General features: G+C 35.4%; 1 protein-coding gene across 4 annotated transcripts in view; it reads left to right on the top strand.

Moving 5' to 3' along the window:
* Window positions 1-20,949, top strand: part of PLD1 (phospholipase D1) — a 262,525-nt gene that overhangs the window by 186,183 nt on the left and 55,393 nt on the right. For all 4 annotated transcript variants that reach the window (XM_031957665.1, XM_031957664.1, XM_031957663.1 and 1 more), the window contains 3 exons: window positions 5,254-5,382; window positions 9,431-9,549; window positions 13,320-13,433. In XM_031957665.1, coding sequence (XP_031813525.1) covers window positions 5,254-5,382; window positions 9,431-9,549; window positions 13,320-13,433 — 362 coding nt within the window. The remainder of the gene's footprint in view (window positions 1-5,253; window positions 5,383-9,430; window positions 9,550-13,319; window positions 13,434-20,949) is intronic.

Here is a 20,949-nt window from a genome sequence, read left to right as displayed (position 1 = left end):
AAAATCAGATCAAGAAGGAAAAAAAAGAAAAACTGAGAAAGAAAACAAAATGCAAGCAAATAACTACAGAGAGTGAGAGTACTATGTTGTGGGCCACACTCTGTTCCCATGATTCTCTCTTTGGGTGTAAATGGCTTTCTTCATCACTGAACAAGTGGAACTGGTTTGAAATCTCATAGTTGAAGAGAGCCACGTCCCTCAGAATTGATCATTGTATAGTCTTGTTGTTGCCATGTACAACAATCTCCTGGTTCTCCTCATTTCTCTCACCATCAATTCCTATCAATCTCTCCAGGCCTTTCTGAAATCATTCTGTTGGTCATTTCTTACAGAACAATAATATCCCATTACATTCATATACCGTGATTTATTCAGCCGTTCTCCAATTGATGGGCATCAATTCGGTTAGCAGTTTCTTGCCACTACAAAGAGGGCTGCCACAAACATTTTTGCACATGTGGATCCCTTTCCCTCCTTTAAAATCTCTTTGAAATATAAGCCCAGTGGAAACACCAATGGATCAAAGGGTATGCACACTTTGAACTTTTTGAGCATAGTTCCAAAGTGCTCTCCAGATTGGCTGATACATTCACAGGTCCACCAACAATGTATCAGTGCCCCAGTTTTCCCACATCCCCTCCAACATTGGTCGTTACTGTTTCCTGTCATCTTGGCCAATCTGAGAGGTGTATAGTGGTATCTCAGAGTTGTCTTACTTTGCATTTCTCCAATCAATAGTGATTTGAGCTCTGTTTCATGTGACTACAAATAGTTTCAATTCTTTCATTTGAAAATTGTCTGTTCATATCCTTTGACCATTTATCAATTGGAGAATGGCTTGAACTATTATAAATTTGAGTCAATTCTCTATGTATTTTAGAAATGAGGCCTTTATCACTTTATCAGATCCTTTGGATATAATAATGTTTTCCCAGTTTATTGTTCGAAGGTTTAATTTCTTAGTAAAAAATTTCTTACAACAAGGCTGTTACCTATCTGAAATTGTTACCAGGGGAGGCTAAAGAAATTTCTTCATTTATTCAGCAAACGGAATCTCAGCAAACTAAATTTGTTGTTGTTGAGGCATTTCAGTCATGTCCAACTAGTTCTTTGTGACCCCATTTGGGGTTTTCTTGATAAAGTTACTGGAGTGGTTTGCAGTTCCTTCTCTAGCTTATTTTATAGATGGGGGAATTGAGGCAAGGAGAATTATCCAGGGTCACATCACTAGAAAGTGTCTGAGACTAGATTTGAATTCAGTCTTTCTGACCCTAGGCCTAATATTCTACCACTACCATCTAGCTGTCGTTTGTGCAAGGTATTTTACTCTTAAAAATATTCTTCTCTGGTTTGATTTCATTCCTCTGGATGACTAAAGACAAAGTCAATTCACAGATGGGGGCTCATGAGCTATTGTTTTCAGTGGATATTTATTGACAGAGTACCTTAAGTAGGGGATAGATATTCTGAGAACTATATCCAGGAAAAAATTAAGAGTTGGTATTGGACAAGTTGGCCTGGGTATATAATTAGAAAGATATTAACAGAGTGGATCACTGGGACAAATTAACGGGATAAAATCACTGAAGGAAGGGATATAGGAAGAAAAGAAAAGACTTTCAGAGATATACTTTTTAGAACTATCCCATTTAGATCCTGGAAGAAGGAAGAGGAGCCCCTGATTAAAACAATTATGGTCAACAGGAGCATAGAATAAAATAAAAATTGGAAGAGTGACCTCTCAAAAGCTAAGGGAAAGTACCGTACATTAAGATCTTTATTGCTGGGGGATATATTTTATTATATGTGTTAATAGAAGGTAAAGAGCAGTCTTGATTATAGGCAGCAGTCAAATGAGATCATCCATGGATTTAAAGTTGGATTGCTCATATTAATTAGAATGGAAAATATTAAGAAACATGAAGATGAGTTTTTGCTTTTCCATTACTGATAGAGGTACACTAAGAAACATCCTATTCTAATCTGGCAAATTTGGCCTTAAAAGATATTGTGCTTTGAAATTTTTACCATTTTAATTTCTCTCAGTCTATGCAGCACTCACAGAAAGTTCCTACAGAGATAAAGATTACTTAGAGCAATATCAACCATCAATTTATTACATGCCCATTGGGTAAAGCTCTGGCACACTTTGAATGGAATCCTTCCTTTTTTCTTTTGCAAATTCTTTCCCTGATGGAATCATTGTAGAAAGATACAGTTGTTAAATGATAAAAGGGATGTGTCCTGTGTGTATGGGAGAGAAAGAAGAAAGAGGAAGAGGGGAGGGAATAGGAAGAAGAAAAGAAGGAAAGAAGTATAAGGAAGAAGAAAGGAGGAGGAAAAAAGAAGAGGTACGGAATAATAGAAAATGTTTGTATTCAGAAAAAGTTATTCTAGATCATCATACTTTTTTATGTGTGTATAGATAAAAAATTATAGCTACTCCATCTTTACCTGTACCTTGCCTAGCTTGACCTTTTGATCTTGGCATCTTCACCATTTTTTTTAACAAATAGATTTTACCATCAGAAGTTAAAAAATTTCCCCTATATATATATACATAGAATCACTGAAGTGAAAGAGGGCTTTGAGGCCATCTAGTCTAAGCTTTTCACTTGGTAGATGTGAAAACAATGATTTAGAAAAGTTAATCATCTTGCCCAAGGATATTCCAGAGCCAGTGGACCAGAGCCCAAACTTCTTGACTGTCCATTCAGGGTTCATTCTATTTTATCTTTGCTTTTGTTGTATGAGAATCAAAACCCAGGTGTGGCCTTTTTGTTGACAGTGTACGTCATCATTATTACCCAGCATCCATGAGAACTTCCCTGAACAGGGGAGCAGGAGGAAGTGTGGTGAAGCAATAAGATACATCTGATTAATGGGGCTGCAGAAAGATGAGAAAGGATGTCATGGGTGTAACCTCTCCTATAATAATTATATGAAATAATAAAGAAGTTGGGGAATAGGAATAAAGAAGGACCTTCACATGGAGGGACCTTCAGGCAATCTCCCCACCATAGTGTGTTTCATGTGGTGCCATGTTGCTCCAGAATCCAAGCATGAAACCATAGAGTGGAATGAATAATTACATGGCTCTGAATGTTGAATTTGAGGGCTAATGACAAATTAGATATGCTTTAATGTAGTACAAGTCATGACTCCCAGCTGAAGTCTGATAGAATCTGCTTGTTGAATTGAAATATTGTATTTGCTGTATAAACTTCTCTTCAAATAACTGGTTGATTGAATTTCACCATTTAAAACTAATATTTGTGCACATTGTGCATGTGTGTATATATATATATATGTTCCTAAATTCCTAGATTCCATAAGGATTTTCTCTGTTTGATTAAAATGAAATAGTGAAATAGTAAATATAATATAAACATAACAACTTATTGAAATGTCTATTTTGATTATTTTTTAAAAATCTAAACTTGTATTATTATAGGGAATTCCCAGTATGAAAACTTTGTCCCTCCATACAGTTTGAAGTCTTGCCTTTAATTTATAGTTTACCTTAGTTAGAACATAGTTTGTTACTGATTTACGTATAATCAGACAACAAAATTTTAATCTGGGTCTTCTAATTCTGAAGTCAAAATGTATCCACAAGGTTACTCTGCTTCTCAGTTTTGCCTTAGGTTTCTACTAACCTGTGTCTGTCCACAGATATACTAAAGGATATGAGTAATCAATGTAAAAGAGAATACTAATAATAAGTACAATGATTATCTTAATCTATGCCTTCATTGGTTAATTCAAGTTATCCTGGCTATTGTGCATAATTCTGTGCTATTCCCTGGCAAGATTGCTTTTTCTGTTCTACATGTGCTATAAATTTCCAGTGGTCTTTATCTCAACCCATTGACTCTGCTTTAGTTTGGGCAACCTTGCAATAGAAGTGTTACCAAAAAAACTTTGCCTCACATTGTCATGTGCTGCTGCTGCTGCTATATGCTTTTGTCTGTTGTTGCCATAAATTGTCATGGGTTACTGGCAGGCACATCTAGCGTTCTGCTATCTGAAACCTTCACACTTTGATGAGTGTGTAAATACAAGCCTGATTCATCAGTCATTTTATATACTTTTTTTTTTTTGAGAAAACCAACTCCCTTATTGCCATTGAAATATTTCTCCTCCCAACCCACTTTCCTTTATTCTTTCCTAATATTCTCCAGCTAGTTCTGTGCTTCCAAATAGCATATAATGGATTCTAAGCAACTAAAAAGGTGATGGGAAAGTGTTGCTTCTAAAAGGCAATAGGAGCCTTATTGACAATTCAATAGAATGAATTCAGTCAATACTCCACTAATCACTGAATATCAAAGTCAAGTCCCACAGTTTGAGTAAAGGACTGAAAGTTTCTTTTTTTTTTCCCCCAGAGGCAGCAATTTTTCTGCTCTTATGAGCTTGTAAAAGTTTTAAAATTCCTTTTTTATTCACCACCATTTTTATTCACAGCCTCTTTTTTTTAACAGAGGAAAGGAGACAGGATCAAAAGCTAGAAGGACTTTAGAGGTCATCTTGTGACCTTATACCACTCATTTTACAAGTATAATAATTTCATTCCAGAAAAATAAATGACCTATCTAAAGTCGCACTCCTCATAATTGGCAGATGCAAAAATTGAAACAATCCAGAATTGTTTCTGCTACAGCACATAATACACTTCTCTTAACATTAGCTATTATTACTGGAATCACCTTTTCCTGATAAAATCTTCTCCTTCTTCTAAGGGCCCCTTTCTGAACTCTTTGCATGAATTCTGGAAATTATGGTACTCCAAATCTCTTAATTTCACTAAACTTTCCCGTCTCCAATTTAACAAGCCCCTGATTTCCAGGGCTATCTGCTCCCTTTGCTGCCATCATTTATGTGAATCAAGAGTTCTTATCTTGTGATCCAAATCCAAAGGTACCCCCTAAGGGGTCCATTAATAGATTTAAGGGCTTCCATGAAGTCATATAGGAATAATGATATTTTTATTTTCACTAATGACTAACTGAAATTTAGTATTTCTTTCAATGATTAATTTAGGGAAAAAAATTAGAAAAATAAAAATAATTAATTTAGAAAAAGTCAAAGAAGTGGTCCATAGGCTTCACCAGATTGCCAAAGGGGGAAGGGGAGTCCATGACAAAGAAAAAAAAAAAAGTTGAGAAACTCTGATAATAAGAGACAGGATTTCCATCTCTGAGACTTACCTTAGTGAGTTTCTAAAAGCATGCTTTCTGCTGCATCTTGCAGATACGGGATCCATCCGTAGTTTGCAGACAGGTGTTGGAGAGCTCCATGGGGAAACTCGATTCTGGCATGGAAAGGACTATTGCAATTTTGTCTTCAAAGACTGGGTTCAGCTGGATAAACCCTTTGCTGGTAAGTGTCACTAGACCGTAGTATAAAACTGGAATAGGAGTCAAGATCTGCATTTGAAACTATGACTTTCTTTTTTCCTCTTTATATGTATAATAAAAAGAACAGCTGCCAATGTAACATTTGCTATTGTGGTTATGTTGTTTTTAACACTGGATTTTACATGTTCAAAAGCCTAGTCATCCTTTAGAACTCATGGAAGGTGATATAGCTAACTTGAAAGCTTTGAAAGAGCCAATTCATTAATATGCATTGTTGCAGATGGTAACACCATCCACATATTAATTAAATCAATTTTGTAAGTGGTGAGCTTTCCCAGACTTTCAGAGCTGGTCATGAGACCCTAGCCACCCGAGCTGTCATCAGGACCATGCTAAACCTAGTTCCTCTTGAAGATGCTGGATCAGTGCTTTCTTTTAGCTGACATGGACCCATGGGATTCAAAGAAAAAAAGAAAAACAAATCTTCCCTGATTTCAAAGAGCTGTTACAATTGAAATTTATCAGGATAAACTGAGGCAGTTCTCTGAACAAGATCATTATCAACAGAAGCATGTGACCTGATAATAAAAGATGGTTCAAATGACCCTAACTCTGATCAGAAGATCTCAAATTGAGGAGACAATACCTTTTTATAATCAAATAAAGAACAGAACAAAATTATCTTGGTCAATATTACAGAGACTAAAGATCAATATTAGTTGCATCAAAGGAAGCAGGAATAACTCCCACATATCATGAGGATCATCTTTTTGTATCTCTAAGGATTCCCTTTGTAAATTTACAGGTCCTAGCTGTATTCTAAGGTTGCTGATAAGGGCAGACTTATAGATGACTAAGGAGTTAGATAAGGTCACCTTAATTGTTAAAGATGGGGCATGGTAAGATTGGCCTGGCTCTCAAACATATCTTACAAGCCTTGCAGAAAATGCTGAACTGATGTTTTGTGAGAGCACCAAGAACAGAGTTTTTCTTTAACTAGCAGCAATTGTGGGAAAGCTTCATTTTTAATATCTAACTAGAGAGAGGAAGAGACTGAACTTTAGTACATATAAGTGTCTTCTCTCAGAAGAATATGGTTACAGAATAAAATCAAATGTAAAATATATGATCAAGAATTAATTCTCTCAGAACTTTTATGTAGAAGAGATTCTATATAGAATATATTACATGTAAAATACAGATATGTAGAGAAAATATATGTAAACTATATGTAGAAAAAATATTTTACATGGAATATATTACATCTACTATATTCTATATATAATATATGATCTATAGTGTATTCTACCAAGGAATGTATATCCAATCAGAAAATATCCTATATAAAATATATTCCATCAAGAGAAAATGTATTCAATCACAATACATTACATATAAAATACATTTATTGGAACATATTATTTATAGCATATTCATTGGAACTTATTATATATAAAGTGAATTCTATCAGAAGATATGTTGTAGAGAATATTCTATATCAGAAAAGTAAGACTATAAACTAATAGCTAGAAGGGACCTCAGAAGCCATCTAGTCCAACCCCTTCATTTGACAGATTTAGAAATTCAGACCAATGAAGGTTAAGAGACATGTCCAAGCTAATAGACATCATAGAAGGATTTGAACCCTGGTTTTCTTAGTCCCAAGCAGTTGTTCTTTCCATGGTAATTTATTAAGTGCCTACTATGTATCAGGAATGCTGTGATTCTAATAGCAACCTTAGGAGATAGGTGTTATTATCTCTATTTTACAGTCGAGGAAACTGAGACAGATGGAGGTTATGTGACTTGGCCAGGGGTCACACATAGTTAGTAAGTTTCTGAAACTGGATTTGAACTCAGGTCTTCTTGATTCCAGGCCTGGTCCTCCATCTACCATATCTTCTAGCAGCTAATATAAGAGATATAAAGTAAATACAAATATATTTGAGGGGGTAGAGAAAAGATGGGGAGGCACATATCCTGAAGAAATCTTCACATTTAGCAACTCAAAATTATTCAATTCAACAAATGTTTTTTTAACCTCTGATGTGACGCATTATGCTAAAGAGAATAGAAATAATTCTATATTATAGCCCCTGCCCTTTGCAAAATGCCTTTTTATGGTAATTGTGACATAGGATGTGTAGGTATTATTATCCCCATTTTACAGATGGGGAAAATAAGGATCATAGAGGCTATGTGATTTGTTCATAATCATATATCTAGTAAATACATGAAATGAGATTCTAACTTGAGTCTCTTAACTCAGAACTGAAATGAAGCTCCTGGATCCACAAGACCCAATTGTTACATTTTCATTGTGAGCATTTATACCTTGGAAACCATAAACACACAAATCGGGACTTGGCTTATTGTTTTGTTGATTGTCCGAGCTTAAGAAAATGTTAATAATGTTGGTTAAATTTAAAAGTGCATCACGTGCACATTTTCCCTGAAGAGCTGATTGTTAAATATTTACTAGCACATTCCTATTATGGCAGAATCAGGTCTTCCCATGGAATTTCTATGTCGACAATAAGAAATTGTGTTGTTCAATTGTTTTTCACTTGTGTCCAACTTTTTATGACCCCATTTGGGGTTTTGTTAGATACTGGAATGGTTTGCCTTCTTCTCCAATTCATTTTACCGATGAAGAAACTGAGGCAAACTGAGGTAGGTGACTTGTCCAGGGTCATACAGCTAGTAAGTACTGATGCCAGATTTGAACTCAGGAAGATGAATCTTCCTGATTCCAAGATGTGTGCTCTGTGCACTGTGGTGCCACCTAGAACCCAGAACGACCATTACATGGTTCATATGGTTGAGAAGGTATTCTACTAAATTCCTTTGGTGTATTTTTGTCACTGTCTACCTCAGTACAATAGAAAGAGCCTAAGCAATAGTGTTAGAGAATCTGCTTTCCCATCCCACTTTGCATTATCTTGGGTAAGGCACTTTAATCTTCCTGTGCCTCAATTTCCTTATCTGTAAGATGAGGGACTTGGACCAAATGGCTATTAAGATCCCCTGCAGCCCTATCTAAATTAGGGGTCATATTCTCCAAAAACAGAATTCTTAAAGTGATCATCCCTTTTATTTAATTCAGACTTTAAAAGCTTCATTTTCCTTTTGTTGAAATGAGTCATCTTTGTTGTCCATCTCAGGCTTATCTGTCTAATGGATGGCACTTCACAAATGACCTATCTTCAACAAGATAAAAGAAAAAATATATACATATATATATATATATATATATATATATATATATATATATATATATATATATATATATATATATCAGGCACAGAATCCTAAGATAATTAGTATGCTCAATTTTATATCTTGGTGGGTGATTATCTGCTATTATCCAAGGGAGAAAAGTGGAAATATGAAATACTTAAAGGAATAGTATTAAAAGGCTATTTACTCAGTCTAATGGAAACCAAGTATTGGTATATCTGAGCCAGGGAACTAAATTCAATAAATGTTAATTAAGGATCTATATGTAACATCCTAGATAGGTAGATGATGCAGTGGAGAGAGCCCCAGAAAGATCTGAGTTCAAATCCAGCCTCAGACACTTAGTAACTATGTGACGCCTATTTGCTTCAGTTCCTCAACTGTAAAATGGGAAGAAACTGGAGAAGGAAATATTAAGCCACTCCAGCATCCTTGGCAAGAAAATCCCCACGGACATGCCCATAGGATTCTAGAGAGTCCGATTTAACTGAACAGTAATAACACGCAGAGCTCCAGAGTCCAGGAATCTAAATACATATACAAACAAAACAAAATAGCCCTTGCCCTCAAGAAGGTTACATTTTATTGAGGGAGGAGAACAAACTTGCAAATAAGTAAATAAGGAAGAGTGACAAAGTAACAAACTCATAAAGGCAAGAGTATCTACAGCTCAGGAGAAAGTGTCTCAGCTATGTCTTAAAGAAGTCTAGAGACTCCTAGAGTAGGGTACGGAGGGAGAGCATTCCAAATGGAGAAGGGCAGTGGTGAAGATCCTAGGGCAGGGCTGCTGACTTGAGCATGGCTACTTACTGTCTGGTGTGTCCTGGTAGATTTCATTGACAGGTATTCTACGCCACGAATGCCATGGCACGACATTGCCTCTGTGGTCCACGGGAAGGCCGCCAGGGATGTTGCCCGTCATTTCATCCAGCGATGGAATTTCACAAAGGTGGGTTCTTGCTTTGAGTGCCACGAGGGCTCCGTGATCTGATTCGGGCATCTCCTAAGTGGAAGCAGAGAAGGACAACGACAAAGGAATGGGAGATAGGAGATTAGGCATCTGGAATCAAGCAGTCAAATGGTCAGAAAAATGAATATTTACATGGCATCATATGACATATAACTATATCAGAAACCTATGTTTATAGATATAATATATTTTATATGTGGATAATTATATGTAAACATAGCTACACTTAGATACAACAGATATAGATATATTTGTATATCTATAAATTATTATGAGGATCAAATTAGATGGTTCATGTATATGAATATATGTTAAGCATAAGCATAAATGTAATATTTTATATATATTCATGTTGTGCATATAGAAATATACATACACACATAAAATTATATATAATCAAATCTATATATATAGGTTAAATGAGATGTTTCATATATAAAGTACAAATGTAATATAGTCATACAAATAGTCATAAGCATGTGCATATATACAAATACATGAATACCTTATATATATATCAAATCTATATAGATCAAATGAGATATTTCACATATAAATATATAACTATAGGTGAAATATCTTTTATATTAAAAGATTCGTGTCATATACATATACACATAAATTATATACGTAATCAAATATATATAAATTTATATAAGACCAACTGAGATGTTTCATATATAAACATTTATGTATAACTCTAGATATAATATAGTAACATATCAATGTTCATATGTGTATATATACATATTTCATCAATTATACATTTATATACATTATAAATTACACATTTATATATATAACTATACATTTATATACAAGTATACAATTATATACAAAAATATATATATGTATCTATATCAAATGAAATATTTCATATAAATGTGTATATGAAACATCTCATTTGATTTACACAGATATACAAATACATATATTTGTACATACACATACACATCATTTCATTTGATCCTTACAACACCCCTCTGAGGTAGGTACTATTATTAGACACATCTTACAGATGAAAAAAAACTAAATGCTGAAAGTGGTTAAAGGATTTATCCAGGTTCACACAAGTAGTAAATCTCTGCAATGGGATGTGAGTAGGAGTCTTCCTAAAAGGACAGCACCCTATCCACTTTACCAGTGTGCTGCTGGAAGGCCATATAGTTCATCATTCTTCAGATGAAGAAAAAGTCCTGGAAGAGAGAAAGGTGTACAAAGTCAGTGTCAGATCTGGGAGTCGACTTGCTGGTCCTTTTATTTTCCATATGCATTTCGACTTGCTGGTCCTTTTATTTTCCATATGCATTTCGACTTGCTGGTCCTTTTATTTTCCATATGCATTTGTGTTTTCTCTTGTACTTCTGTAGTCTTTTCCCTCTGACTGCCACCAGTGGGCCCAGAACATTAAGTTATGAGCTCTTCCATCAGACTGTGAGTTCCTCCATTGTACTGTAACCTACAATGATGGACTGTCTTTTGCTGCTTTTTGTATCCCTGGTGGTTAGCACAGTGCCTAATACATTATTGACTGACTGACTGACTGAACCTGGGAATAAGGGGCAATACTATTTCCTGGCTATGCTGCTCCAAACTTCAAAAATTAGAGGAGAGAAATTGAGAATGGGTCAAGTATCCTCTCATCAGCCAAGGGTAATCAGAGTCCGTGCATTTGTGGAATCAGACATTTATAATGACCTTTTGGCACAAGCGCCATGTCCAGATCCCTGTTCATGTGTGAAACATTTGTGTTTTCCTGAAATATGTGACTGCGGCAGAAAGATATTGTGCCCCATGGCAGAGGCAAGCCCTGAAGCCAACTCTCCAGTCAATGATGAAGGAAAGCTTCCTTTAGAGTGAGTCATCTTCTGAGCTCATCTCAGAGCTTATGTGTCAAATTGAAAATATGGATGGCACTGGCAAAATAGATGGCTTTTCATTATTTCAATATGAATATTTATAAAAAGAACGATAGGCACCAAGCAGCCTTTGTCTTTCAGGGAGATACTTACCTGGCAATTAACAAAAGAGATGGCTTCTGAATTTCTACTGGCCTAAATGTTAGTTTTGTCTTTTTTTTTTTTTAACTGATTCATTTTCTTGCAACCATTCATCAAAAGCAACTTATCCAGTTGTACCAGGACTCACATTCCATTTGTGACCTTCAGGCACCTTCAGTTTGTAGTCATTGGCCTTTGCATTCTTCATGTACATCCTTCAGCTTTTTCTGATGGACTGGAGTCACATGTCCTGACACTTTGGGGCTTTCCCTTGCCCCATGTACCAGGTTTGGGGGCCACCTGTCCTTTTCCTCCATGATGGGCAGTTGCTTTTGTTTTTGGAGGAGACAGTGGCTTATAATTAAAATGAGGGACAGACACCCTTTCCGAGGATGTTGTTGTTCAGTTGTTTTCAGTTGTGTCCAATACTCCTTGCCCTATTTGGGGTTTTCTTGCAAAGATACTAGAATGGTTGACTATTTCCTTCTCCAGTTCATTTTACAGATGAGGAAACTGAGGAAAACAAAATTAAGCAACTTGCTCAGGATCACACAGCTACTAAGTATCTAAAGGTAGATTTGAACTGAGGAAGATGAGTCTTCCTGAGTTCAGATCTGGCATGCTATCCACTGCGAGGTTACTAGCTGCCCTCCTCAGGAAGGAAACTGAAGCATATACACAGTAAACAGCAAAAGTGGAGTTGATGGAATACTGGATGACTTGCTTTTTCTTCCCAAATTAAGTTTTATTTGCATGATAATGAAGAAAGTCAGACAGATCCACATTCTTACAATAATCCCCAAATTCATTTCAAAACCAAATATAAATGACTGAGGTCTAGATACCAAGATCTACTTCCATTGAAGGAGATGACATTTATTGGGGAAAAGGGTAATTCAAAAGGTTATTTTAAAAAAAAGTTAAGAATCTAATTGTTATAATTTTTTTCCTCCATTCTCTGCCTACAGGAGGCAAAAGCAGCTCCTTATTTGCTTCAATAAAGAGATCAAATATTTAGTTGGGTGTCTATTATTTAAAGATTATAGAAGTGATAGATTTGCAAATTGTACAACTCCATCTGAATTAGGGCACACAAGTTATAAATTAAAAATGTAGATGAGTTCTCAGTGAAAGAGGAATCAAAGGTAGCATGCACATAACTTTAAATACATATTATCAAGATGTCATTGCAATTTGAGGAATAGCAGCCCTCTTTGCAAGTGAACAGTAATTATTTTCCTTGGTAATTTGCAGAGTTTGATTTATAGTGTAATACTTAGCACCAGCTACTCTCCCTGGCATTGGAAAGCTGGGTGGTAAACACATTTTTTAAGTAAACAGGAACTCTTGGAAATAATGAAAACATTCCACACATAAATCTAAATTAATTTTCTGTTAGGAAAAAAAAAAAAAAGACAACTTTTTCTTCAGCCCATCATGGTCATCTTCTAGCTTTTTTTTTTTTAATTTATGGAATAAAACAGGATTTCTATAAATGATTTTTAAAAAATGATTGCACAGAAAACTGTAAATCTACTATATAGAACTTGCTATTCCTTTCAAATACAACAAAGTTATTGTGTAAATTTCTTTTGTTTCTCTTTTTTCTTCCTTTCCTTCTGCCCCCAGAGATGGCCCACCTTACATATAAATATCTGTTTATTAGATATAAATAGATTTATGTAAAATAATTCCATATATATTTATATTTACCAGTTCTTTAGTTTTTCTTTTCTTTCCTTCTTGCAGATTATGAAGTCAAAATACCGATCCCTTTCTTATCCATTCCTGCTGCCTAAATCTCAAGCTACAGCCCATGAGTTGCGATATCAGGTGCCTGATTCTGTGCCTGCCACAGTGCAGGTAAGTAAAGAAGGCCACAATTTTCTTTTCTTTTTAAATATATTATTGGTGCTTTTTTTTTTGCAATATATTTTTTCACTATATTTGCAACATTATATATACACTCCCCTCTATGTTGTATATATGTGTATACTTACACACACAAAACGTCTTCACAGTAAAGAAAAAGCATTAGTTAAAAATCTTCACTGGAGCTCCTGGTCAGCCACCATTTGCAGTATTACGTAACTGTAGACATCCATGACCTCTCTCTCAAAAGGAGGCATGTAGAAAATAGTCATTGTCATCAGTAAAACATTAGTGGGTAAATTCATTCTTGTTTGTTTCTATACCTAGTACTTCTATGTGACCCATTTAAAATTTACTTGAAATGAATCATTTCCCATTTCATTTTAATGGCTCTAATAAGTTAACACTTCTTTAGTCAGTGATAATAAAGACTTCTTATTTTAATGTGCTGTCATTTCCTCTTTTTAGAAATTTTATTAGCTGTGATAAATCGATTAAAGTTGCAGTTGGCACCCAACCAGAAAATGAAATCATAAGACCTTCAATTTGGAAGGGACCTTAGAAATCATCCCATTGAAAACCCTTATTTTAGAGAAAAGAAAGCTGGAGCGTGTGTTGCTGCTGTGACCTGTTGGGGTCACTTGGAGCAGAGAGCACCCCAAGATGCTGATCTGCTTTTTTTCCTACCATAATCATGCTCTTTCTCTAAGACTAGCCCTTGAAAATCTTAACCTTTAATCAAAATATCAAATAAAGTTTATCAAGGTAAAAATTAGGTAAGGATGAGAAGAAGAAATCATTCACAGAAGGCTGAATAGAGTAAGATCTCATTTTGCAGCTCTAAAAAATAAACAAACAAACAAAAAAAAAAACGGAATACAAATCCTGCTCACGCAAATACAATGTGCCACTGGACAAATCACTTCTTAATTTCCTTGTACCTCAATTTCATCTTCTGTAAAAATTAAGGGGTTAGGTCTTCATGATCTCTTCCAATTTTAAATTTACAATTATATTATCCTAAATAAATTTGGTTCATGATTCTGTTACTATAAATTCATTTTAGGGTCTTTTTTTAAGAAAAAATACTTAGTTCATCATTATTATTTTCATCAATATTAAAAATATATTATTGATTACAGCTTACTTAATGCAGTGTATACTGAACAAATAAATTCCCTTGCCATCTGAGATGGTAGTAACTTAGAGTACAACATTGTGAATGGGTGTGTTGAAAATAAAGATAGTAAAAAAAAAAAAAATGCAAAAATCAAACACCTGAAGTCAAATATTTTATAGAGCATGTTAGAAAAGAGGCATTTGTAATTATCAGTTTATTGTAGATTTGAGCAATGAGTAGTTAACTATGGCAAGGAAGGTACTTGTCTCCATGTGGTAAAATTATAATTGATTTAAGTATAGTCATTGACATATATTAATTCATTTTGGTAGTTTTTGTTGTAGTCTCATTGTCCCCCGTGTTGCCTAATGGAGAAAATGGCACATATTCTAAGTGCCATTTTCTAAGGTATTCTAAGTTATAATCAGCACCTCTTTTGGAAAAATCAAAACAGAACTGTGGCAGGAAGAAATCTAAGTTCACATTAATGTTTGACTTGTTGAAGTATTCAAGAGCATCTCTTGTGTTAATTAAGCTATGAATGGAACCAGTTAATGACTGCCTCATACATGCCTTATACACCCATCACAATGAAATAATCCTATTTGTTTCATATGGAAGGAAGAAAAATAGAGAGTATACAACTGGGAGATTTGAGCTCTGGTTCCATCTGGACCACTGGCATTTCATGTGGTCTTCAGGACATATATGGAACTTTCACTCTTAATACATTCTTTTTCCATATGTCTTGGAATACTAACTGGAGTTATGGGATCAAATAATCATTCTCCAAATGAAGAGCATTTGGTATATTGGATTAGCTTACATTCCTGAAACTTTTCACTATCTTGAGTCCCAGTGAATTTTCCAAAGATTCATTCATTCACCTATCCAATTTATTTCAATTCAATTCAACAAGCACTTTTTAAGCTGTTTACTACAAGATGGACATCATGATAGGCTCTGAGAAGGCAAAGTTAAAAACTGAAAAATAGTTATTGCCCTCAAGGAATTTACATTCTACCGAGGACTATAATATCTACATACATAAGTATGACACAATCTTGATTTGAAGAAAGAGAGCCCAGGCAACCAGGAAAGCCCATGAAAAGCTTCAGAAAGGAAACTGATTCTGAACTGAGCTTATGGGTGCTGAGTACCTAATACAGAGCATCCCTTAGCTTAGAACAGCACTAAGACTTTTGAGATACAGTCCATTGGAAGGACAACACTGAAGCTGAAGCTTAAACACTTTAGTTGGCCAGATAATGAGAAGATAAGACTCATTGGAATAGACCCTGTTGATGGGAAAGATTGAAAGCAAAAGGGAAAAGGGTATGGCAGAGGATGAGATAGAGAGATATCATCATGGAAGCAACAAACATGAGCTTGAAGAGACTTTCACAGATAGAAGGACCTGGCATGCTATTGTCCATGGGGTTACAAAGTGTCATATATGAGCTAATGAATGAACAACAAATGTATATGACATGGCACTAGGTATTGAGTGGGGAGCATAAAAGAAGTTTCTCTCCTTCCTACCAGAAGCTAAGAAACTGGTTAAGGAAGGATCCCAGATTTAGAGCTGAAAAAGAGCCTAGAAGTCACCAAGTCCAACACTTCATTTTACATGAGATAGCTGAGGCCCAGGATCAAAAAGTAGTAAGTATCAGAGGTAGATCCAAATCCAAGTCCCTTCATACTACAGCTAGTGTTCGCTCTACCATATCATACTGACTGGTTTTGACAATTTATTTTTCTAACGTTATAATCAAGATGTGAGTCTTTCTGAGTTGCAGCCCCCCTACCTAGGATTGGAGTTCATTGCCTACATATAACATGATTGTTTTGTCTTAAAAAAAAAAAAAAAAAAAAAAAAAGTCAAGGTTCAAAACAGGTTTGACAACTTAACTTTTTGCAAGCTTTATTGCCCTGAGCCCTCTAGAACAGGAAGGGTATTGATAGAGGAGAGATGGAGCTCCCAGAAGTAGTGCCCAGATGGTTGTTTTTACTGACTGGTTGTTATTAATAACAACAGCTGACATTTACATATTATCTCATTTGATCCTCCCAACAATTTTGTAAAGTAAGGTTTTTAGTCATCATTCTCATTCTACAGATAAGGAAACTCAGCAACAGATTAAGAGACTTGCCTTGGGGAACACAACTAAGAAATGTCAGAGGTGATATTTGAATCCAAGTCTCCTGGTACCCACAAGAGCAACTTTTCTTCTGTACCCCATTATAATACCATTATTTAGAACCTGAAATGTTATCATCATAGGATTGTCTGGAATAAGTTTGGTCCTGAATTCTATCAAAGTATTTGCAAGGAGCTATTGCCAGAGATAATGAAATTTGATCATCTCTGTGCCGTGTACAGAAGCCAAGAATTTTTGATGAAAAAATGCTGGAGGCAACACAAGAATCATAAGTTACAAGCGAATTATAAATCATGTCACAATAAAAGGTATAGCCAAAAGCCTAATGGGATCTGCTTGTTCAAATTAGTTTCTTCCATGGGGATGGAATAAAAAGAAGACTCATTTTTCAAACCCAATGAGATAATATGTATAAGGTACTTCATAAACCTTAAAGCGCTATATAAATGTGAACTGTTATTATCATTTTAAAAGAGAAAAGTGGCTCTCAGGGAAATATATTGTTTATAGCAAAGAACAGTTGGGAGAGTGTGAAATTTAGAATCAATCCTGTATCCAGATATTCCCTTTTCCATATATTCTCATTTAGCCTTTAAATTTATGCTCATTTGACAAAATGATCACTGCTCAATCAAAAGGAATTTATCACTAGGTTCTAGTGCTGGAAAACAAAGATAATGGAATAGTACCTGAAAAACAGATCTCATATCCTCCTCTTCCTTTCACCAGTTTACACACACACACACACACACACAAACACACACACACTCATACTCTCACACACTCACACACACATGTACATTTTCCTTTCCACTCCAAACATCCCTGTTTCTCTCAACTAGACTTTTAATTGACATAACATGTTTTCCTATCCTGGTTCTGTTTCTCTGGACAGATCTCAGTTTATCAATGTCTTTTCTAAATCCCAAACTAAGCACAACATTCCAGTTTGTTCTACACAGAGAACTATGCAGAGGAGCTATCACTTCCCTCACTTTCTTAGCGCTCTAAGAGAATTTCTTTTGATGGCCATATATTGTTGGTGCATATGAAGCTAATAGGCCACTGAAAACCTGACAATTTTTTTTACATGCACCATTGTCTAATCATGCCTCCTCAATTGACTTTTTAAAATTTATTTTTTTCCATTTTTTATTTACAAAATATATGCATGGGTAATTTTTCAACACTGACCCTTGCAAAACCTTCTGTTCCAACTTTTCCCCTCCTTCCTCCCACTCCCTCCCCTAGCTGGCAGGCAGCATGTTATATGTTAAATATGTTACAATAAATGTTAAATCCAATATATGTATACATATTTATCCAGTTATCTTGCTGCACAAGAAAAAGCAGATCTAAAAAGAAAAAAGAAAAAAAAACCTGAGAAGGAAAACAAAAATGCAAGCCAACAATAACAGAAAGAGTGAAAATGCTATGTTGTGGTCCACACTCAGTTCCCACAGACCTCTCTCTGGGTGTAAATGGCTCTCTTCATTACAAGATTATTGGGATTGATCTGAATCATGTCATTGTTGGAAAGAGCCACATCAATCAGAAAGAAAGGAAGAAAGGGAGGAGAGGAGGAAGGGAGAGAGAGAGACAGAGAAAGAGAAGGAAGGAAGGTAGATAACTGGATAGACAGATAAATGATAAAGGTAGATAGATACATAGATAGCTGATAGCTGGATGAATGGATAGATGGGCGGATGGATAAATGATAAAAGTAAATAGGTTCATAGAGAGCTGGATAGATACACACATGGACAAATGATAGAGGTATAGATAGATAGGTAGATACCTAGATGGATAGATAGCTGAATAGTTAGAGAGATAGACAGATGGATAAATGATAGAGGTAGGTAGGTATGTAGGTAGGTATATCAATAGATAGAAGCAGATGATAGAGATAGATTGGATGGATGGATAGATAGATGATAGATATGTATATATATATATATATATATATATATATATATATATAGCCTCTTTGTATACATATGCATGTATATATGTACCAATATATATACACATATTTTATATGTAAAATGTGAGTGTATTACACAATATGCATATTATATAATAGATGATATTACATATATAATATAGATATATTAAGGATATATATATGTAGATACAGACAGACATAAACATCTCTATCTTGCATGTCCATAGTTGGGTGCCTTCTGTCTCTCTCTCTTTTGGTATGAGATCTTTGAGGACAGGGATAGCGTTTTTGCCTTTCTTTGTATTCCTGACCCTTGGAGCAATACCTGACACAAAGAGAGTGCTTGGTAAATGCTTGATCACTGAGGGACAGATTCAGAAGTCTCTCACATCCTAGGGCCAGCTGGTACCTTCCCTATCACAAGTTACCACGCTATACTAACCCTAGTATTCTAGCCTACCCTCAGCTGCCCTGCCCAGATGCCTGTTCTCTAGACAATGAATGATCCCTGTCCTGTGCTGTACTCTTGTCAGGACTACTAATGCTAAGATTATAAAATTCTCCTCTACTCCCGTCCATGCCCAGTCTATCTTAGTTCTTTACCACACACAAATATACCACACACACACACACACACATCCCACACACATATATCCTTTTTTTTTTTTCTTTAGAGAATTGTTCTCAAGGAGAATCACTATAATTAAGTGTTAACATTCTTTTCTCATCTGCATCCTGAGAGAGAGACAGAGACAGAGATAGACAGAGAAACAGACAGAGACAGAGAGACAGAGACAGACAGAAAGAAAAAGATTTAGGCAAAGGCTAGCTCTTCCCAAATTGATTTCTGCTTCTCGAAAGTGGTTTTATAGACTTGGCACATCACTCTAGCAGCTTCAGCAGACACTTCACAAATAAGATTGGGTGCTTTCCTTTAGCCCTGGGCACATGAACCAAAATCTGCCACAAGAATCCAGAGGGAAGGCAGCCAGAAAGAGACAGAGGGAAGTGCTCAGAAATTGCTGAGGTGCAGAGAATCTAAAACTGCAAGGTGTGGGGTTTTTTAAGAGGAATAAATTATATCAACCAACAGTATAACTATTGCTTTGATTTGGTTCAAAATGATGGAATGTTAAGATTCCTTTAAGTTTTTAAATTTAAAATCAGCCCTGCTTAATGAAGGGAGTATTTGGACTTTTAATCTGAGGATCTGGATTTGAATGCTGACTCTGATACCCAATCATCATTATCATCATCATAGCTAGCATTTTTATAGCACTTACAAACCTAAAGATCAATTTTTTTTTTGATCCTCACAAAAACCCTGCTGTGTCAGTGCTATCATTATCATCTCTTATTTGCTATTTGGAATCCCTTATGTGGAATTGTCTCTTAATTTCTCTGAACCCCATTTTCCCCATGTGTCAAACAAGGCTTTTAGACTAGATGAAATGACCTCTAAAGTTCCTCTCAGCCAGAGGTGTGCTGGAGCCAGTGCAAATTTCCACTAGAGTTGATTGTTAAATTTTCCACATGGGCATTTACTCCTTGAAAACTGGCAACCACTTCAAACCAAGGCTTGACTCATTATTTTCAATTGCCTGGATTTAAGAAAATAATAGAGAAAATAATTATGTAGCTTAAATTTAAAAGTATATCTTGTATACACTTCTTTTTTAGAGCTCAAGTTGTTCAATATTTACCATCATAACATTACCAGAAATCTAAAACCTGTAATTCTATAGAGATTATTGCTAAGATAACCTATGGCAAAATGCTTATTCATTCATTTATTGGCTTGTTCAAGCAGCAATTCCATCAGCAAGCTTACTGTGTAGTATAGACGACTGTGCTCAGAATATAGAAGATAGAAAAGTTTATATTAGACATGATTTCTGTCTTCATGGAGCTTCCAATCTAGTTGGCAGGGGAGAAATAAATACACTTATCATATGATGATACATATTATAATTAAGCACGTTATGGAGTTGAAAAACAAAGGCAGATTTGAAGGACAAATTTGTTATAAAGAAAGCTTCATGGAACCTGTGGAAACTGGGGTAGGTCGGCATTTGTAGGTAAAAATAGAGAGGGAGGACATTCCAGGAATAGGGAACCTTGTGAAAAAAGACAGGAGGTGAGCGAATGGAGAATATTTTCAGAGAGAGTAAATCCTTGGCCAATTTGATGGGAATATCAACTGTACCAGGGGGGTATTATTATGCAGGGCTGAAAAGGAAGTTTGGTGCATTGGAAAGTGTGCTGAATTTGGAATCTGAG

The sequence above is a fragment of the Sarcophilus harrisii genome, chromosome 3 (assembly GCF_902635505.1).
Source record: "Sarcophilus harrisii chromosome 3, mSarHar1.11, whole genome shotgun sequence".
Lineage (NCBI taxonomy): Eukaryota > Metazoa > Chordata > Mammalia > Dasyuromorphia > Dasyuridae > Sarcophilus > Sarcophilus harrisii.
This window is presented reverse-complemented; position numbering and strand designations above follow the sequence as displayed.